Source organism: Impatiens glandulifera, chromosome 7 (genome assembly GCF_907164915.1).
Source record: "Impatiens glandulifera chromosome 7, dImpGla2.1, whole genome shotgun sequence".
Classification (NCBI taxonomy): Eukaryota; Viridiplantae; Streptophyta; class Magnoliopsida; order Ericales; family Balsaminaceae; genus Impatiens; species Impatiens glandulifera.
The window spans coordinates 40873187-40896112 of NC_061868.1; the positions used below are offsets into that span (position 1 = coordinate 40873187).

At 28.1% G+C, this 22926-nt stretch overlaps 3 protein-coding genes across 3 annotated transcripts; 1 reads left to right on the forward strand and 2 right to left on the reverse strand.

Annotated features, from left to right (window-relative positions):
• Window positions 1-325: 325 nt before the first annotated feature.
• Window positions 326-1880, forward strand: LOC124945282. The gene is made up of 2 exons (XM_047485684.1): window positions 326-1093; window positions 1164-1880. The coding sequence occupies exons 1-2, from the start codon at window positions 499-501 to the stop codon at window positions 1766-1768; spliced, it is 1200 nt and encodes a 399-aa protein (XP_047341640.1). The 5' UTR covers window positions 326-498; the 3' UTR covers window positions 1769-1880.
• A 3355-nt stretch (window positions 1881-5235) lies between these two features.
• On the reverse strand, window positions 5236-9231 carry LOC124945947 (ubiquitin-fold modifier 1). Its single transcript, XM_047486483.1, has 4 exons — window positions 9070-9231; window positions 8886-8983; window positions 5687-5719; window positions 5236-5605 (listed from the first exon to the last, which is right to left on the reverse strand). Exons 1-4 carry the CDS (start codon window positions 9147-9149, stop codon window positions 5538-5540), a joined length of 279 nt encoding a protein of 92 aa, XP_047342439.1. The 5' UTR covers window positions 9150-9231; the 3' UTR covers window positions 5236-5537.
• A 1795-nt stretch (window positions 9232-11026) lies between these two features.
• On the reverse strand, window positions 11027-13531 carry LOC124945747 (U-box domain-containing protein 30-like). The gene is made up of 2 exons (XM_047486236.1): window positions 13332-13531; window positions 11027-13204 (listed from the first exon to the last, which is right to left on the reverse strand). The coding sequence occupies exon 2, from the start codon at window positions 12898-12900 to the stop codon at window positions 11554-11556; it is 1347 nt and encodes a 448-aa protein (XP_047342192.1). The 5' UTR covers window positions 12901-13204; window positions 13332-13531; the 3' UTR covers window positions 11027-11553.
• Window positions 13532-22926: the final 9395 nt, after the last annotated feature.

The window sequence follows — 22926 nt, forward strand, 5'->3', positions numbered from 1 at the left end:
AACCTAGCGGCAACAAGAGTTATTCTCAGTCTTTTAAGGTTCTGGGTTCGAACCCGTTAGACGACAAGTTATGCACCTAATTAAATAATTAATTAGTTAAATGTGTTTACATGTTATTTGTTTAACCCACGTGGATTATGCACACTTCAAAAGAGTTGCGAAACTCAATCTTCTCAAGATAAAATACAAACGAAATTCGTTAAAATTCGATAGTTAAATTAATCTACATAAAACGTGATATTTGAGAGAATAGGGCTTAAGTCATCTCAATTAGCCCCAATTTAACAATTTGACATTTACAAAATAAATAAATTTTTGTTTCCAAACAGATCTAAAAAAAAGTACCCTCTCTCTCATGGCACTCTTTCATTTAACTCCACGCCGAAGATCGAGACAGTTACGTCCTTCTTCTTCTTCTTCCCCGTCCATCTTCTCTCTCATCTTCATGATCTAAATCCACCAATTTCACTACTCAAAATCTCAGATCTCTCCCCAAAAATGGCGAAAAAAACCAGAAAACCCACAAAGAAACTCACCAAAACAGACAACCCAAATCCCCAAACCCAACAAAAACCTCAATCTTGGTCTGTCGTTAGAAACCTCTTCACCTGCAAACATCTCCACGACCAAATCCTCCAACAAAAACAACCCACACCTCAAATCACCACCGCCGCCACCACCACCACCACAACCAAGATGAACCACAAGAAACTCAAGTGTTCCGGGTCCCTTTGCAGCAACACAAAAGTAACACAGAGGCCAGAACCATCTCCATCCCCTGAAGAACACAGAAAGAAAAGGTCAAGCCTCACTGCAAGCTCTTCAAGTCACAATAGCTCAAGTAGATCCATTAAAGCACCTCTCAGTAGTATCGAAACCTCTGATTCTTCTAATTCTAACTCCATTACTTCGTTTAAGAGGATCCCATTCAGAAGACTTTCTGGGTGTTATGAATGTAGAATGGTAGTTGATCCTATTGCAGGTATGGCTAGAGATCCTTCTCTTAGAGCCACCATTTGTTCTTGCCCTGTCTGTGGTGAAATCTTCATGAAAGCTGAAACCTTGGAACTTCATCAAACTGTTAAACATGCTGGTAAATAATAAATTTACAAACCCATATTTCATTTTTACAATAATAACATATGATTTCTTGATTTGGTCAGTGTCAGAGCTGGGTCCAGAAGATACAAGCAAGAACATAGTAGAAATCATATTTCAATCAAGCTGGTTGAAAAAACAATCCCCTGTTTGCAAAATCGACAGAATCCTCAAAGTAAACAATACCCAGAAAACCATAACTAAATTCGAGGAATACAGAGATTCAATCAAGACTAAAGCTGCTAATCTGCTCAAAAAGCATCCACGTTGCGTCGCCGACGGGAACGAGCTTCTTCGATTCCACTGTTCTACACTTTCATGTTCGATTGGACTTGACGGTTCTTCTAATCTCTGTAACTCGATACCCAATTGCAGCATTTGTGGGATTATCAAAAATGGGTTTCGTCAGTCCGGCGGGAATGGAATCTTGACGACGGCGACGAGTGGGAAGGCGCACGACGGAGTGGCGGTGGTGGAAGGGGAAGAGAAAAGGGCGATGCTTGTTTGTAGGGTGATCGCCGGAAGAGTGAAGAAGGGAATGGAAGTGAATGGGGAAGAGTATGATTCTGTCGCCGGCGCCGCCGGTGTTTATTCTAATTTGGATGAATTGTTTGTTTTTAATCATAGGGCAATTTTGCCTTGTTTTATTGTTATATATAGGGGATTTTAGGGTTTTTTTTTGTTGTTGGTTTTATTGTTGTGTTTAGGGTCCAAAATCTCCAAGAAAAAATGGGAAATAATTAGCAAGGTAATGGGAAGCTTTTTGAATGGTTATTTGGTTTTCATTAGTTCAATTCTTTTCGTATATTAGTTGGTTATTAGAATGGTTTGATAGATTTCGTAAGCTCGGTTGGATTGAGTCGGTAGACTATTTGGCTCGAAATGAAATGTAGGACCTTCAGTAATCGCGGTCGATTAATGCGTTTATTTTATAACACTATGTGAGATCTCTTTTGAAACCGGTAAAAGCAGTCAGTGAACTCGTTGATCTTCCTTGAGGATTTTTAAACTCTTTAATAATAAATTTTATGTTATGTTTTTTCGTTGGTGAATATTTTTTGTTTATATTTTTATTGTTTTTTTTAAATTGTTAATAGTTGTGTTTTAGTGTATTTGGTGACAATATAAATATTTAACTTCAAGTAATGATATGATCAAATTATAGCATCTTATATTATAAGTTGTATTCAATTAGTGTAATTACAATATATCCAAATCATTTGTAAAAAAGACTAATCAAAAGAGCTTGATAAAATTTCATATAGTACAAATATCTAAGATTTCAATATTTTGGTTCATGACATTCTTATCATGATTGATGATAATAGAATAATTCCCCTCAATCAACATTTTGTGTTCTCTAATCAAATGAGATGTATGTTCTAGTGTAATTCAATGATCCCGGTTCATAGATATCTTCAAGTTTGATCGATGGAACGTACTCAATGTGTTGAACAATTCAAATGAGAAGTTACTTTGTCGCGGTCTATATTACAAAATCTAGCATAATGTATTTTTCATTGAACACATTTCAACAATTTTGTATAGAATAGTATGAAATAGCATTTCAAATATTAATTATTAGTACAATATTTGATGAACATGGAACCTACTCCAAACATTTAACTAATTAGATAGTTTAAATTTTAATAATTGAACTATGTTTATGATAAGTGATTAAGTGTTAACTTCTCTATATAATTAGTTAAGCTTAAACTTGGTCAATAATGTTCTTGCTTAAACTAAGTTGCAATGAACCAAATATGGTAAGAACATTAATTGTCTTAGTTAATTAATTATCATTTACTTAAAATTGAAATTATTTCTAAGTTTCTTCTTTGACATGTATTTTATTTTCTTAGTTTAATGTTTTTTGTTTTTTACACCTTGTAATTTGTGAATATCATAAGATTAATTTTTTTTTCACTGCAAGATTCCTATTGACTTCTCATTTAAGAAGAATTCAATTGAAATTTCATATTTCGAGGCATAAAATTAGGATATTATTAGATACTTAGCAATATAACAAATCTTTTAAATATGATAAATAGTTGGCTAGATTGCCATATAAATATACAATAAATGACAGATTTTGAATTACTAACACAAAAAATCTCTTTTCTTTTTTATGATTGATCATCAAATTATTTATTTTTATAAAATTTAAATATAAGCATGGAGAAGATGCCCTTTGGAATAACTTTTGAACAATTATTTTGTTTTATTTTATTTTCTAGGTAGATTAAAATGATATTTTAATTTAATCTAAATAATTTATTTTTTCTTAAAACAATAATTGTTCATTTAACTGTAATCCGATTTTTGGACAAAATCCCTAGAAAAAAACATGACACAATTTCAAAGATTTTTTTTTATTGAGTTTATTGCATGTAGAAACTAGCTTGAATCCATACTATATTAATATGACCTTAATTGAATAATAGGGTTTTTAGTAAAAAAATAAAATGAATAAATTTAATATTTCAAGATAAAATACTTTATTATCTTATCTTTTTATTAATATATATATTAGAATGGCTCATAAATTTTTTATTGAGGAAAACAAGCATAGTGAAAGCCTGTCCTCGTTTCCCGCCGCCACTATCATTGGAATTATATATATCTATTTATTTATTATTTAATTAAATTAATACACAATAAAACATGCACTATAATTAAAAAAATTAAACTGAATTTATGAGTGCCTTGTTTTGTGAACATAGCTAAGACTAACATTAAAAAAAAAAATTAGTAATTTTATTTTTGGAAATATCTTTGGACTAGTTTGATTCATCTTATTATTAATTAATCAATCAAGTAAATGTAACCATTGTGCATGCTCCATATATATATATATATATTTATTTATTTTATTCAGCACAATACCCGCCAAACATAATTTTTAAAAATAATCTTAAACAGCCTTATAACATGCACTTAAATAAGACAGTAGTAGTACACTGACTGTCTGTCTTCTGAGAACTGAAATAATATATTTTTTTATAAATAAATAACTTGGAACTTTGGTAGATGAATATATTAATAATAATTTAAATATTTTGTAATTTAGCCTGTAAGTTGTCGCGCATGGAGATCTTATTATTAATCTTTTATATATATATATATATATATATATATATATATATATATATATATATATATATATAATAATAAATAATATAGCAACTAATTTCTCCTCCATTTTAGATTAGATAAAGTTAATACAAATCTTCAGAATCATGCCCCGTATTAATATGTTTTTATTTGAAATATAAAAAAATTGGAGAACTGAAATCAAAGATGCCAAAAAAAAGTTTATAATAACAAGAAAGACAGAGTTGATGGGCACAATCAAAGCTTGGCAGGGACTAGCTAGGGATAGGACAAATATATTAATATTTTTTTTAAAATAAAAATATATATTTTTTTAATAATAATATACAAAATAAAGGGTCCAGGGGAAGCAGAGAACCTTCTTGGTTGTCACATTTTGCAGTTCATAGTGCCAACAAAATATGGTGGCAGCTTGTCCTTCCTCTTTTAAAGTCTAATTTAATTAAATTAATTTAAATTAAAGTACGTAGTACAATAAAAAGGGGGAAAAATAAATTCAAATTTCATATTACCCATACATACATTTCACTTCTTCATTCATATATATTTCTTTCGCTTATCCCAACATTACCTTTTTATTTTATTTTTTATTTGGTTTGTACATGCATTATCCCAAAATCAAGAAATGATTCTATCATTATTGTTTGTTAATAGATTTGCAAAGTATGGTATCATTAAAAAGTTGAAATTATTATATTCAATTCCCAATATATATATAATTTTTTTAAGCAACTTGAATGATAAAGACATTAAACATGATAATCGTGATACAAAAGTTACAAACCAAACATCAAGAAGAAGACATGGATGATGCTATTAGATTTTGTCATTTAAATTGCACCAAACCAAAGCTAAAAAAAACTGTTTTTCACATGGATGTTGTTTCCCACCATTAGATTAGATTTAAGATTGGATGGTTTTGATTGATCCATCTGGTGTTTACCACATTTATATACAAATAATGTATATTATATAATAAGATATTTTTGGTCATACACAAAAGAAATTTCATTTCATCTCATGTACACCAATCGACCGACCAATGAGATGGCAGACAGACAGATTAGACTAAATCATTATCCAACAAACAAAATCAATTAATACAAACATACATACATGTTAGACAATTTTATATGGGGAATTCAAATAATTATTAGATGGAACATTATTATTATTATTATTATAAATGTTAGTTTATTTATTATTTAGGTTATAAATAATATAGAGAATAAAAACAAGCAGGACACACCAGCAAGGAAATGAAAGGAAAAGTGATTATAAAATTGTCTATAAGTCATAATACCATGTCAATCAATGATTTTGATTCATGAAAACCCAACCCTGTCTCGCGGAATTAGCCTCAATTCAGACCCATGCTTAAGGAAAACATTACCTGCAACAACAACATTCAAACATTTTCATTATTCAGGTTCGTTGGTTGGTTCAGTCGAAACCTGGGATTTTAAAAACATACCTGCACTCTGTTGGGGATTGATTCCTACACCATCTGCAACCAAACAAATATACCCTCGTTACCCATAATGTTTCAACACAAAGAAAAAAACATATTTTTTCTAAACTATATTTATCAACAACCATCCATCTATCTATCATGGTGAAGTCTATATATAATTTCATACCTACCAACCAAATCAAAGAAGAACTAGGGTTGGGAATTCAGATGGAGATAACTATTCACAAAGGATTTTGTTCGAACTCATCTCGTGGTTTCATCACGTTGTTATGGTTCTGACCGATTAAGAACGAGTTAACAATAATTGTGAAATAAGTGGATGAGACCGAAAGACTTCTTTTTTTTCTTTTTCTTTTTTAATGTTGGAAGTTAGCATGTCTCTTTACATTCATGACCTCCACTTCAACCTAAGACGTTCTAAGTGGGAACAAAACCCGTAACATTTGATCTCTTAAGAGACCAGGAGACTTTATGATAAAACAGGATTGAGACAATTTAGAGATGGAGAGAAATTGACCCAACTACTATCCTCTTATTCATCACATTGTCTTATACTGAACTACTATATTCTTGTTCATCATTCCTCTATATTGATTACATTGTCTTATATTTATACTACTTTACTAACAAACTCACTAAACTACTAATCAAACTCACTAAACTACTAATCAAACGGGACAATACTCTCCATTTAACTTAAATCGTCCTGGATAGAAGCTGAAAATCTGAATTGCTTAGGCCTAAATAGTGAATATAGCAACAACTCAAGTCTATAAAGTTGAGGCTTGGTCGAACTTGTCGAAAAAATCAGCATGAGTGAAAGAGTTGAGGCTTAGTTGAACATGAAGGAAATCAGGAGCCAACAAAAGTCATAAAGAGTTGAGTTTGATTAAATAATTATAAAAGCCCATATCTTCTTAAAATCCCAAATACACCCATTCTTCTTTAAATAATTAGTTTCCTTTTCAAAATCAGCCCATCAATTCTTCTTTTTATTGCAGCTGAACTACTATCTTCTTATTCATCATTTCTCTGTATTGATTACATTCTCTTATATTTAAACTACTATTCTAACAAACAAACTAAACTACTATTCAACAGACTAACTAATACTAATTATCTCTAACCATACTCGTGACAGAACCAGAGACTATAGCCCTCACCAAGATTAGTTTTCTTTCTCTTTCGATACGTCTCACCTATTCAATAAGAAGTGATAGCGAAGCACTCTATCATCAAATTGTAAAGGTTCAATGGCTAATTTGTTGTTGCTTAGGTTCAAGCAATGTCATTTCTTCTCCCGTTGCATTGAGACCCGCATTATCTCTCCCAATCGGACTCTAGAAAAAGGCAATGGAGATTAGTTGATTCCTCCTCCTCCTTGCAGTGCAATGGAGAAGGATGGGCTTTTAGTTCATATATCCTCGCATGTTGTTTCCCTAGACAGTCCATTGGTCTTCCAAAAACATGCTACAGTTTTCCTATTTTCTAATCAACGCAACAAATGGAATAGCCAAATAAAAAGGTCAACAATGACATTGATCGGTACACCAAGTTGTTGAAACCCACAATCATATCCACATCCAAATCATTTTCTAAATGAGAAAAAACTACATTTCCTTTTCGTACCAGCAAAAGCAAGTGAAGTTAGATGGTCCTATCAAAGATGTCGGAAGACCTCTTAGCTTCAAACAAGATCTCAATTATCCAAAGCATCCAAACTTGAAACATAGACATTTTATTAGAAGTTAGTTAGTTACTAGCACTTAGTCCTATAAATGTTAGCAACTTTCGTGTACTAGATATGTTAAGTATGTAATAAGATTTGTTTTCTTCTAAATGCTTATTCCCTTATCTTCTCTTCTCCCTCATTTTTCTTAAATGAAATTCTGTAACAGAACACAAAGTAAGGAGAGGTGAGAACATAGAAATGGATCCTTTCATTCCACAATAAGGTGCAATCAAGGGTTCATGAACAGAGGTGAGGTCATACGCATTTCCCTATAATCCTGGATAGAAATTTGGAATTTTCAAGATGAGTATCGTTGGCTATATTAGGTTCATGTGGCATAGGTGGGTTTGTTGTATATACTGAATTAAAACCAAAGGTACCTCAGCAAAAAATGATCAAGAACATCAGCCTCAACATTTTCCCAAATATATCTCTGTGAATGAAAACCCTGGTGCTAATCATGTTTCACTTGACTCAGCGTGCAATAAGGTGCAATCAAGGGTTGTTATTGACCCCAGCTCAGGTTTTGCTCACAATGTTACGATTAGAGGAGGGGAAGGAATGTGCCTGGTGAAGATTATTACCAAAGGCGAAGATGTTCTCAACCACCACCAAAGACTGTTTGCTTCGAAGATATAGGTGCTGCACTCTAATGACTGAGTTGTTCACAAGGAAAGCTTGTTCTTATACTATTCATACGTACCAGCTACGAAGATATATGTGTTGCACCCTAATGACTGAGTTGTTCCCAAGTGAAGAAAATCTTGTTTTTAGACCATTCATATGTACCAAATGAAGAAATTAAAGAAGAATTGAGGCTTTACGAAAAAAGGGTAAAACAAAAGATAAAGAGATGTGAGAACAGAAAAACTTATTCAACATAACTGCCTCTAATACAAGATCTCTAACTATTTATATATTTCATCTAACAATACTAATAACCATGTCACTCCCTACCCTAGTAACCCTACTACTATCTATACCATAAAACTATTGTATAAGATTATAGCTTTCTATTGATTCCATCATGTGAAGTTTAAGTTTGTTCTAAAATTCCAATATTGCAGATGGTTAAATTTATGTGCTAAGCATGAATGATCAACTTATGGTTCTTCAACTATTCACAAAATGAAACTAAAAATCTTACTAACCAGTTACTTGATCGTTTTTGGAACAATTCAGACAACATTGTTTTAGTATATATATACTACACCACCAATCACAATCACATATCAATTCGCTCAATTGACAGTTAGTCAATCAATTACTATAAATTTGGAGATTATAGGAGATAACTTGGATCCTAGCTTACACCGTAAGACACCAAAACAACAAAACCGCAATCTAATCACAATAAGAAAACGGTAAGCAATAGATCATGCAAAACAAAAACAAGGCTGTTTCAGTGAGTGCAAGCATTCGTTCGGATACAGTAAATGCATGTAAGACAATGCAAGCAAACAATACCATTGGTAATTATGGCGCTGGTCTGTGGAGGGACCTTGAATTCTTCGGCAGCGAATTTAAGAACAGCAGTGAATGGAGCAGCTTCAGGAACGCTAAATCTGAAAGAAAAGAAACAGAATCCAATCGATTAAGAAACAAAGTTAATGATCGCAAATCGTAGATGATAAACTGAATTGTTACTCACACTTTGAATGGTAACTTTGGATCGGATGTGAGTGTGACCTTGAACGACACCTTTCCACCAGCGCCGCCTCCGCTCGCCATTTCCTTTCTCTCTCTCTCTAGGTGTTTTTGTATTTCGCCTTACAGAGAAGAAGACCTCGCCGAAATTGAACTATCGATCGCGTAATTGTAACGCAGAGGAAAATAGTTAAATCGCGCGATATTATATCGCGGTGAACTCTCGCGTTCTTCCTTCAGAGTTCAGACACCCCTTTCAGCCTAAATAATTAAAAATATATTATTATTTTTTACATAGTTACTTTAAAATATTTATATTTATAAACTTAAAAAAAAAAAAAAAAAACATTTTCAACATAAAGGGAAAATTTGAGGAGATGACCCTAAAAATGTGTTAGATGCGGAGAGTGCATAGGTTAAAAAAAACGCTAGTGAACCCTTTTACTATTTTTGGACGATTTTGTCTATGTCGAAGGTTGCGTGACGCAACCGGAATCGCGAGATGAATTTTTTTTTTCTTCGTCTCGCAACTGGAGTTGCCTGATGCAACTGGACCATTTTCTTCCAAAAAAATTCATAACTAATTTTTTTTTTTAAATAAAAAAATAAAAAATTACGTCAGAAAACAAAAAGAGGGTCACTAACGCTGACACTTTTCTCATTTAGGCCTATTACTGGATCATTTCTTCAAATTTCCCATACAAGCATACATGTCTTTCATTTATTAAATTAAAACTATATATTTCCAAAAAATTATATAGGTTTGTCCTATTTCCAATAGACCAATAGACTTGTACTATGAACTTAACAATATAAATTCTCTAACATATATTTTTATTGAAATAAATGAATTAAAATGAGAGTGATAGCATTTAATTAGGCTTAAATTAATTGGGGCACCATGGTAAAAAAAAAATTATATATTATATAATCCTATTTCTCTCTTTTTTTCATATTTCTATTTAAGTAACTACAAAAGTAAACAAAGAAAATAATATACTCAAACTCATAAATTTTAGAAATTTATTTTTCTAAAAAAATATTAATTAAAAAATAATATTAAATAATAACAATAAAAAAAGTCATATTTACACAATAAGTTACATTAATTCATTATTTTAAACATTTTTATTTTATACTTAAATTTATAATATAATTTCATTTTTTACTGTAAAATTGTTAAACTAAATTATTTATAAACTCTTATTTTAAGGATAATAAATTAAAATTCTTAAAAAAATAATTAATTTAAGAGTTTACCTAAATTAAATTCATTAATATTATCTAAATTCACAAGATTTTTACTATCTTTGTCAATTTATTTTATTAATTTATTAATAAATTATCTAAAATCATAAAATTTTAACTATCTTCCCACACTCCTTTCTTTTAATAAATTATCTAAATTCATGAAATCATACAATTTTTAATTATTTTGTCAAACTCCTTTTTTTTAAACTCTTTATTCATTAACCATTAATTTTTTGTATAAACGAAGAACAAGCTTATCAATGTAATATCTATTTCGGTGTTCTTAAGAATGCCTTAATTTGAAGTGGATATCAGAATTTTACACAAAATTTAAAATCACGATTTGATTGCTTATTCGAATAGCAGACCGTTAGCATCGTTTAAAAGTTAAAAAATAGGAAGCAAATGTAAAATGGAATAGATGTCCAAAGAAAGTGTTGGGTGAGTCAAAGATACCAATATGGGATGGCACCAAAAACAAATGGACAATTTCTCTCCTTTTTAGGTAAATATTTCCTCCTCTTTTTCCACAGAATTACCCATTTTTACTTTGTCTTTCACCCACCCATATAGGACTGGTTTGGTTGGTGTATTTGGGGGAACATTTATAGACATTATTGGTGCCAGAAGATAAACAAGAACAACAACAATATGCAATCATACATAAACTACTCAGAAGATTCAACATAAACCAAGAACCCAAATGAATAAACAAACTGATTCCATACATTGATTTATTATGCAATTCAGAAACAAATGAATTATTCCATTCTACATCTCTTTCAAACAACAACTAGCATTCAAAATTGTATCACCCCAATCATGCATTTCATTGAGAAGGTGGGGGTGAGAAAGCCCAAATAATCAAATCATAGTAACAAGATGCCCACCCACACCATCAACTGCAAAAACTAGCATTTACATTGTTCTCTTAACCATAAAAAAAGGAAAAAAAAAATTGAAAATAGCAAGCACTGTCTGTAACCATATCTTTGCTGAATGAATAATCGAAATGGGTCAATTCAGATTACAGTTTTATGCGATAGGCTTATTGGACAGCAACAATTGGGGACTATAATCGTGGCGTCGTGCCGCTTTCTTTTGCATCCTATTATATTGAATGTTCTTTTCTTTCCATGTACATAGGTCGAGAGGAGAAAGGGTACCTTAAAGAACTTTATTCGTAAGCTCGCTCTTCTTCCTCTGTCCGGGTGATGATAAAAGAGGCAAAATTGGTTCACTGCATAGTTCTTGTTAGCTTACACTTTGAAATGAAGATTGTTGGTGTATAATTCAAGCTACACAATTTCAACAGCTCTGCAGCCTTTTGTTTCAGCGCAGCTTCACAACCGCTTTGTATTACCAAAAGGAGCTTAGCAGCTAGACCGGCATCCACAGCAATTGGAGCACATTCTTCCGGGGCGAGATTGCAGACGGCCCATGAAATTGCAAGTGCCAATTTTGTGCAGTTTTCAGAAACCTTCATCAATAGCTTCACCATGGTGGGTATCGTGCTAACGCAATTCTTGAGAGCCGAGCTTCCTTCTGGAAGCGTAGAAACGTGATTAAGGATGGCAAGTGCGAGTTCTGAACATTCAGGATTCAAACTTGGTAAAAGCTCGACTAATTGAGGGATGGCTCCAATGCTCACAACTGAAACCTTCACCCTGTTGTAAGAAGATATCATTTTGAGTAATCGAAGTCCTGCCAAGACTCCTTTCGGGTGTCTCTTGTCCTTCACTAGCCGTAAAAGGCCAGCCAAAAGGCTCAAACTCGAGACGATTTCAGATTCCACCTCATCATCCCCCATCAAGGATTCTATCAATTTCGTGCAATTGACTTTTGTTTCTATGGATCCCTCGTTCAACATGTCAACCATCAAAGAAACCTTTGCGGGTTGCATCAAGAATTTTTTCGATTCCGAATCAAGATTCAAATTCACGAGAATCCCAATTGCTTCTGATCCAACAGCGTGTGTGGTGAAAGGACCCAACAGAGAAGAGACAAGAGCAGTTCCACCCTTTTCAGCTACGATTCTCCCAGCCGAACTATGAACTGACACAACTTGTCTAATCTCCTTTAGAGTTTGAACGCGCACTTGCCCTTTAACCTTCTTAAGAGTTTCAAGTAGTTCCATGGCTCTACCCTGAACATCTTCTGATCTCTTCTTCATTGCAAGGTATTTCTGTGAGTACCAAGTGTAGATTAGTTGACAAAGAGTCGTGTTTGGAGTTACCGAATCATCCCATAGCTCTTGCATTGTCGTGGGACAAGTAAAATGCCCCATCGAGAACCATTTTAGTATATTGGATCTCTCATACGTCTGTCCTGTGCAGAGAGTCACGGGATCTTGCATTGGCTCTAATGAAATCGGGCAGATAAACACAGACGGAACTTCAATGGAATCCATCTCTTCAATCATCTTTTTCAGATCCAATTTCTCACCGCTACAAATCAATCCCCCACCCCCACATCCAAGGATTCCATCCTTCACTGCAGTATCCAGATCCAACACATGCCCACCACTACCCAATTCGTATTTCACATCCCCTCTCCTTCTATTAGATGGTTGGTACATCGGCATTTTCACAATCAATTGGTGAATGGATAAAAACAAAAGAAGCTATAAGACTGTGAATTTAAAGGGCACTCGTGTGGAGGGGAAAGAAAGAGTTAATGTTATATGTCTTTCTCTAGTCAACAAAAACCTTGAAGAAGCAAAGACCCTCAAAGTGACATCTTTTCCGGAAGGTCTCTTTTTGCTTTATATGAATATCTTTCTCCTTCTCCGGTCAAAAGAAAGACATAAACATCATTCATCACGATCCACACGCATCATTAAAGATGTAAAAATCTTCTCAAGTTCCAAAACTTCCTTCCTCTACAAGCTGAAAAGACAATAATAATTAGAGAAATGATTCAGACCCAGATCATAAAAAGGGGTTAATAAAAAGCAAAATAAGATGAAACCCATCATCATCATCGTCATCAGGAATGAAAAGGGTAGAAACTCACCGGAAGCAATGAATTGTTGTTCCTACAGAGTTCGATAAGTAACTGTAGAGGGTGAATTGAAGATATAAACAAAGAAGAAATGAAGGAGAACCCAGAGTTGTTTTACACTTTCAGAGAGAGTAGTCAGTCAGAGAGAGTGAAAGGCGAGTAGTAAAGCTATCATCCCTCTTCTTCTCTCTCTCTCTCTCTATCTCTGGCGTTGGACCCGCCTATCTACTGTTGCATTTTTTTTCGGGTAAGGTGCCCAAACGGAAGCCCTAAAACAACTGCTCTTACCATTACTACTATTAATAATATTATTACTTCTTTGTTTGTTTTTTTCTTTCTTTTAAAATAATATTCTTAAAATCTAAATCTATACCATACAAGCCTAAATATAGGCTAAATGGTCAAATTAGGGTTCTGTATTGTGTATTGTGGTCAATTCTGATTTTGAAATTCTTTTATCGAAAAGGGATAAAAAGGAAAACGGTTAACAAACGTGGGTTAATTCGATACTACTGTAGCACTACCTGTATCTCACTCATTAAGTGACACCTATACACAAAAGTAAAGTATTACCTCTCTCATTTGTTGTTTTTTTTTTCTCTTTATACATGTGGCGCTTTCTTAATGGATACATGCACTACATATACTGATAGTATCGAACTAACTCAAACATGGGCACATAACTACTCGAACTCGAACTCAGGACTTTTTAAAGAACTATTTCTTGCTGTGGTTAGGTTAGAAGAGATTATATTTCTAGCATAGCAATTTTTTTCTTTTAAACATCCAAGTTGGAGTTCTTTATCGTTAAAGTTATACAAACGAAATTTTGTCTTAATGATTTCAAACCAGTTATTTACGTGATATTATAAATAAATAAATAAAAGATCGCCGAATTTAAAAAAATCGATCGTTAAAATCTTAAATCTACTTAATTTCATTAGTTAGATTAGTGACATGAATTTTTAATTTTTTATTTATAAATGTCACATAAATAACAGGTTAACGACGTTTGAAATCGTTAAGACTAAATATCGTTTTTTTTTATAATTTTAAGAAATAGATTACATAATTATTTGGATTAAATAAGATTTCAGAAATCTCAATTTAACTGGAATAAATTGTATGCCAATATAGTTCTTTGTATGAAAATAATTTAATCTTTAAATAAAAACTTCAATGAAACGTCACGTAATTTGCAGACAAGTATGAAAGTAAGGAATAATAAATAAAAAAATAAAGTCCAAACAAAGTTTTGGTCAACATCTCTTTCTTAGAGATTACTCTTTATCTAACTTTTGTGGTAAATTAAATTAAATTAAGATGATATTTTTTTTTTTTGTTAAGTTTATTCTTTAGATCTATAAGAGGGTTTAGTTGAAATAAAAATAAAATATTAAAATTTAGGTCTATTAGATAATAATAATAATATTTTCATTTAAGTTACTCTATTTAATTAAATTAAGTGAATTATTAAGTTTTAAAATTTGATAAAATAGTTCAAATAATCTTAATACTAATATTATAAAAATTAAAACAAAGACATTTTAATTGAAGATTTAAATAATAATATTTAAAGAAATAAATAAGTTAATTAAAAAAATCCCAACTAATTTAATTTCATATGATTTCTTTTAAAGAAAAAAATGAATCTTAAACAGTGTATAAAATTGTATTAAATATTTATAGTAATGAGGATTGTAAATATTTATAATTCAACACTTATTTAATATCTTATAAATATATTTAAAAAATAAAAATCACATTAGTTTAAGTTTCAAAAGTTTTATCAAAGTTTTTTTACTAAAAACACTCTAATATTTTAGGTGAAATGACATAAGCTTGTGTATAAGATACAATTTATTTAACTTTATTATAAAATAATATATAATAATAGTATTTAAAAAAAACAAAAGATTCAAACTATCAAGACTGGATCTCACAGTCTTGGTCAAAGAATTACTAAGGCCTTGTTTGATTTTAGGAACTAACTTGAATAAAATATTCTAGAGATAAGAGTAAATAGTTAAATATATTTAATATTATTATTAACATACCAAACAAGGTCTTAATATAGAATTGGGAAATGTGAAAAGAATTACCGTGGCAAAAGAGTTTGGGAACAGTGCCAGCCAGTATTGGGAGCAGGTGCACCACACGTGCAGAACACGCTAAATTTCTTTTCTGCCCTTTACTTGTTCATTTAAGTATATAATGGTCCTTCTATTTTAAGAATATTTAATTTAAGACGTGAACTTGTAGGATGTTTTGATTATTACAATCTTATTTCTTTTCCATCATTCAAACACAAAACTTAAAATATCAAATCAAAATACTCAAATATATTTTTAATTAACACAATTTTTTATATTTAAAATTTAAAATAAATAAGTGATTTGTTAATTAAAATTATAATAATATAATTGAGAGATATTTTTGTTTTTAAATAAGAGTTTAACTAAGGGCTTGTTTGATGTGTGGTTTTTTGGATTTTTTATAATTTTATTCTAAAATTTAACTATCATTTCATACATAATTTTAACCATCTAATAACTCAAGTTCTATATATTTAAATATCAAAATTACCTTTTATTAACTCAACCAAATGAAAAAATATATATATTTTGATAATTTAACCCAAAAAAATAATTTTTCAAAAGTATTTACCATAAGAATATTGTAAAAAAACAAAAATATTATTTTCTCAAATAAGCCTTAAGAGTTTGTTGAATGTAGGGTTTTTTAGATTTTGGTTAAAAAAATTAGTTTTTTTTAATTAGTTGAATTATTAAAAATAGTATAAGGTATTTTAACATTTGAATGAATAAATTGTGATATGATATATGAGTTTTGTTTTTTCAAATTACATTTTACCTAACCCAAAAGACAAATAAATAATTTTATTGAATTTTTTGTTTGTAGATTTTTATTATATTAAAAAAGATATATATTACAGAGAAGTCACGGACAAATGCATAAAATGAAAAGAAGCAATGTCAGAGATTGGTCTGGTCAACAGTAGGTCAACAATTTCAAATGGCGTCGTTTACCCATTTCTTTTTACCCATTAATTTCTCATATTTCTCTTCTCCACCTTTGTTTCATATTAATTATTTTTTAAAATATAAGTTTATAATTTGTGTAAAATACTTTATTAGAGTTATTATGTCGTGGGTTTTAGTGTTAAAGTTTGATTTCTTACAACAATTATAGAATTTTAATTTTTTTATATTTTATTGTTAAATTGTTTTGTTTTCTACTCCCCATTGCATAACGGATATGTTGAAGTCCTAGTCAAAGTATGCTTATTAAACAAAGTGATTTAAGTTAAAGACTATATGTTTTTAAAAGAAATGTCACTTTAGATGATTATAAAGTTTTCATAAACTTATTTCAAATAAAGGGTTTAAGTCCTTAATTTGAATTTAAACCTTATTAACATATTATTTGGATAACCATTTGGATATTTTTAAAGAATTTTGTTTGGTGTATATTGTTTAAAAAATGTTAATTTTAGTAAAAAATATATTAATTATGAAATAATAAATTATATAAGATTTTTTTTTTTAATGTAAAAAGCTAGTATTGTACTCCTCACATTAAAGGTGTATTTATTTTTTTCTAGTCATACTAAATCTTGTTTTATTTACAATGTATTTCTCGTAATAGACTAGCTGTATTTTCGACTAAAACCGAATTTGAGAATGTCTGTTAAGTTAATACGTTTTTTGTTTCAATCATGTTGTGGATACAAAAATAGGTTCAACAATTACCGCATGAACTTTAACTAATCTTAAATGAATTGTGCACAAATCTTAATTTTATCATAAGATTTAACTATTTTTTGTTACTCAATTACATTCATGCATATTATCTAATTCTAAACATCTAGACATAACATGCTTTAATATGGCTTAAAAATATTAAGTTGGTTGGATAATTTAATGAAAAAAAATTCAAATACTTCAATAAATAATTAGTTGGTTGAAAAACTAATAATGCATTCTCAAACAATTCTTAATACATTTTAATATTATTATCAATAATAAAATAAAAAAAAATGGATGTAATATATGTGTAGTTGGAACTTGGAAGGAATCTAAAAATTGGGTTAGTTGTCTCTTCATTAACTAGTAATAAATTGATCAATTAATGAGTTTAAACACCTAACCAACTTAAGAATTAATGTTATTAGTAGGTCTCACTCAATTATTTTCTTTTGTATTAAAAAATATGAGTTTCAATTAATGAGTTTACTATTTGAACTCAAACATTTAAATCATTAATATTTGTTGTTTATTTTTTCAATTGAAATTTGAGGTCAATTGGAGAGAAGTTGTTAATAGAGGTTCAAAATTGAAATTATTGAAAATTTATTGAGTTGGTTAGCTTAAGAACGTGATTTGGAAAAATAATAATAATAATATATTATTATAAGAAGGTTAATTAATTAAGTTGAGACAAATTTGAGAGCCAATTTTGTGATTTTATATTTTTATTAAATAAAATAGAATAAATGCCAGCCATTTGATGGGAGGATAAAGCTGGAAGCTCGTGGGCATGGTCCCACTTGCTTCCCCATGTTTGACCAGATTTTATATTCATTAATTTTTATTACTCAACATTTTATAATATTAAGTATATTTGTATTGTGTATTAATTTATTTATAAACTAGATTAAAACTCATTTATATACATCATTTTATTTATTTAACAGGAAGAAGTTAGCAATCTCTTTCATTATAATCTCTAATTGAATTGGTGACATTTTAAATGATAATTCAACTGATCTTATATGAAAAATTCATTTTATTTTTATCAAAATTAATGATAAATCATTATTTTATTTTATTTTATGAATTTTTGGTAGTGTTTTATGCATTGCTACCTCAGTTTATATAAATAATTAATTTTATTATGGTTATATTTTTATTAAGAATGCGGTCACAATTACGTGGTTAAAAAAAATCTTCAAATAAACTACAAATAATTAATAGGGTAACATATTAATCCCTTCTTATTTTACTTTTTTTTTAAATAGTTTATTTATATTAAAAATAATAAAAATTGTCTAACAACAAAACATTAAATAATAAATATAAAATAATACTTCAACCACATTATCTTATAGGTTATCGAACTCTTAAGTACTCGAGAAAACGAGTAACTTCCCGAATAAATATCGGAAAACATTATAATAATAACATTATAAATGATATAATTAAAGATTCAACGACTTATTTTCAACCAGATAGTTCACCATAAAATAATTGGGATCATAAACACACATATGTAAGTTTGTCATATCAGTTGTATCAATACAAATTTTGAGCAACTAGTCAACTACCAAAAAACTCAGGTATCACTCAATGAATCGCATTAATATTTCAAATAAAACTTTAGATACTAGTCACCTCTCGACAAAGCAAAAAAAAAAAATAGAGTTGTCGATTTCAACATTTTCGTGATACGTACGACAACGACTTACAATAATATAACATTTTTTTCATGCACATATCATCTGTAAATATTTCACCCCAATAATAACGTTTATCATTTTTTAAAAAAAATCTTAAATTTTAAACCAATCAAATAGTTCAAGTGAGCATCAATCTTAACATTTAAATTAAATTTCCGAAGTTCGATTTCCAATAATATATTCCCGATTAAATCTAGGTCATACAAAAAAATAAAAGTTAAACCAAACAAGGCACGATGATTTGTGTAGTGGTGGGAAGCGTGGGGTTTGGATCAGTTTGCATATGCATTGGTGATCTTGTATATGAAATCTAGTATTTTAATTACCCCCATTAATAATAATTAATTAATAAATAATATTAATAATAATAGCATCGGCCAGTCCAAGCAAAAATTAAAATAAACATAAGACTGAACTAATGCAGATTTGACTAATCATATATTCTTCCCTAGCTACCCTTCATCTTCACAATATTAATCATATTATTTATTTATTTATTGTCTCTATTATTTTATTTTGTATGCTTTTCGCCAGACATTTGACTGCCTCTTTATTTTCTATGTTCATTTTAACGTTAAGGGCTTGTTTGCCTTAATTAAATAAATATCTTATTATTTTAAAAAATAATCATTTGTATTAATTTTGAGAAGATGTGTTTTTTCTTTGTAAACATACTTAAAATGTGTGATAATTATAAAGTGATTTTTTTTTAATTAATAAATTTAATGTTGTGATTGACTAAAAATAAATGAAATGATATTCAATTATAGATGAATTATTTTTCAAAACCCAACCAAACAAGGCCCAAGTAATAATAATAATAATAATAATATAAACAAAATTCTGTTTTTTTTATAAAATAATCCCAGAATAGTTAATGTGTGATAACTAATATGGAAGATGGGTATTAAATAAAATGAAATTTACTATTATTATTTTGTTTTGTTTATCAATAATATTTTATGAGAACAAAAAAAAGGTTGTCAATGGGCTGAAAAAATGTAAGTAAATATAAGTAACAAACAAGTTCATTTAAGAACTCATCTATGTTGATATTTATACTTAAACACAGTTACAATTTAAAAATTATCATACAATTCAAAATATAATAAATGTCACATTAAACAGTAATTTATCTCTAACTAATAAATTAATTTTTAATTTCAATTTAAAAATATTCTTTTTTATACCAACTTTTTAATTTTTTTAATATATATATATATCATCAACTTTACAAATTAAATCCTAATATTTTTTCAAACTTACTCCATTAAAATAAATTATAATAAAATTAATTATAAATCAATAATTTATATACATAAAAAAAATAAATTAAAAAATATTAAATAAATACAAAATAATTTATACACATAAAAAAAATTAAAAATTATTAAATAAATGAAATATTGATAATTTAAGTATTTTTAATAAATATAATTATTGTATTTTTGTTATTTTTAATTTTTTTATCAATATTATTTATTATTATAAATTTATGATATGTAAAAAATATATAGGATAAAAACAAAAAAATAAACATATAAATAAATTATATACAAAATTAAATGTAAAAATTCAGTTAAATTAAACGTTAAATCACCAAAATAAAACTTTAAAATAAATTATATAAAAAAATGTTAATAACTAAATCAAATTATCTATAAATTTGAAGAGCCTTTTTATAATTTTGTTAAATTTTGGATTTTAGAAATGGTAACAACAGATAAATTTGACGAAATGACATAATATTTGACTTTTTGACTAGCACTTTAAATAAAAAAATTTGACTTTTTGACTTCCGCTTCAAATAAAAAGCATTGAAGACACTTTTTTTCATTTTTTTAACGATTTTGCCCCTGTCGCGAGACGTTCTCAATCGCGAGACGCAACTGGCATTCACGAGACGCAACCGGTAATCGCGAGACGAATTTTTTTTTTCAAAAAAAAAAAATTCACAAGACATCCAGTTGCGTCTTGCAACATGGACATTTTCTTAAAAAGAAAGTGTCACCAACGCATTTATTTTAGGAAAAAAGTTCACTTAGACGTATGTACTTATACAACTAGCTCATTTAAACGTATGTACTAATAAAAGATCATTTAAAACGTACGTACTATCAAAAATTGGCTCATTTAACCTCTTTTAGTAACCATAGTTAACTTTTATTTTTAAATTTATATATTTATTAATTAAATATTAATATATTTTCTCTCTCTTTCCTTTTCATTTATTATTTCATTTATTACTAATAAATAAACCCTTTATTTATTTTTTTTATAATCTTTTATTATTTCTATATGAATATTTATGATCGATTATTTTAATTTTATTATATATATATATATATCATTAGTTATTTTAACTCTATATTTCTTCTTCTTTTTTATATATCTTTTTTTCACATTAATTATTAATTATTTTAAAATTGTTTGATCCCAATAATTGAATATAATAATGAAAATTCTTTCAACAATAAAAATCCTTCAACACAAAAATAAATTAATTTAGAATTAAGAATTGAATAATAATAAAAACTCATTAATCAAATATTAGACAAAACAATTCCTTTACTACTAATATAAGTTGTGAATAAAAATTAAATAAAAAATTATTAATTTCATTTTTATTATATTAAATTAAATAAGAAAAAACACTTCAAAAAAATATTACAAGAAAACATAAAATTCATATATAAGTTATTAATTTTTTTTTTAAAATGTGAATTTAAAAAATATGAGAAATAAAAACTAATAAAAAAAAAGATGAAATATAAAAGAGGAATTAATATTAAAATAATAAAAAATTTAAGAATAAAATAATTATCTAGTTTAATTAATGAAAAAGAAGGAGAGAGAAAATATATTAATATTTAATTAATAAATATATAAATTTAAAAATAAAAGTTAACCATGGTTATTAAAAGAGGCTAAATGAGTCATTTTTGATAGTACATATGTTTAAATGACATTTTATTAGTTGATATGTCTAAGTGAGCTAGTTGTACAAGTACATACGTCTAAGTGAGCTTTTTTACTTTATTTTATGCGCTGACCAAAAAGACAAATAAGCTGATCAGCAAGTAGTAGGATTTAAGCTGAAAAGGTTACGAGATGAGTTTATAATAGGTTTGGATATAGACTAAGTTAATGAGTTTGAATATTTATATATATATATATATATATATATATATATATATATTAATATAAAACCATAATATGGTCATTTAAAAATAATTCATCTATGTTTATGCATTTGGAAAGTTGATCTAAATAAAAAACAATAAATAAATTTATGATCAAGTAAATTTCAAATATATTTATGTATTCATTTTTTTTTTGAAATGTTGATCATTTTTGGGTTATTTGAAGTATTTATTTTTTTAAAAAAATAAAAATATTATTTAATAAAAAAAAGTTATTTGAAGTTTTTATCAATTTTGTATAAAAAAAATATGTTATTTGAGTTTTTAATATTAAAATATACACACAAAATAACACTAATTTTAAACCATAAAATATAAATAAAATAATAAACATAAAATATAACAATGTTGATAATTTCATTTAATAGATATTTAATGAACAATAGTGATGTAAATATAATTAACCATGGGTTATATTGTCTTTATTTGCATGAGTATAATAAAAGCCCTTTAAGTCCATTAAAATTTAAAACCATTACAATATATACTAAAAAAAAATAAGAGTTCAAAACCCAACATTTAATTCCTACAATGTTTATTTATATTTAAAATTTAAGTTTTGTAAATAAAGTAAAAATATATTTGGTTAATAAATTTAGTAATTAGATAGATGAAAAAATTGTAAATTTTTTTGGTTAATATATATATATATATGTATAATAAATAAACCCAATATCAACTAGCTCTTATGGTAAAATACATTTATATTAAATTTATTTTGAATAGAAATAAATTACAAAGTTTGTGATGCAAAAATTATCGCATCAAACTCTGAGAGTTATTTATATCGTTTAAAAATGAAAATAAAATATTCGCATAATCTAAATATCTTTATAATATAAAATTTCAAAATTTATATGGTAAATTATTATAACGATATGCGTGAGTTACATGTATAATATAACTAATAAAATGTTAGAGGCAA

Excerpts from the sequence above, each read along its gene's own strand:
- LOC124945282 (XM_047485684.1), top strand. The coding sequence starts at position 499 with ATGGCGAAAAAAACCAGAAAACCCACAAAGAAACTCACCAAAACAGAC. Across the intron at positions 1,094-1,163 it reads TCAAACTGTTAAACATGCTG|TGTCAGAGCTGGGTCCAGAA; the intron begins GTAAATAATAAA and ends TGATTTGGTCAG.
- LOC124945947 (XM_047486483.1), bottom strand. The coding sequence starts at position 9,149 with ATGGCGAGCGGAGGCGGCGCTGGTGGAAAGGTGTCGTTCAAGGTCACA. Across the intron at positions 8,984-9,069 it reads CCAAAGTTACCATTCAAAGT|ATTTAGCGTTCCTGAAGCTG; the intron begins GTGAGTAACAAT and ends CTTTTCTTTCAG. Across the intron at positions 5,606-5,686 it reads CAATCCCCAACAGAGTGCAG|GTAATGTTTTCCTTAAGCAT; the intron begins GTATGTTTTTAA and ends TTGTTGTTGCAG.
- LOC124945747 (XM_047486236.1), bottom strand. The coding sequence starts at position 12,900 with ATGCCGATGTACCAACCATCTAATAGAAGGAGAGGGGATGTGAAATAC.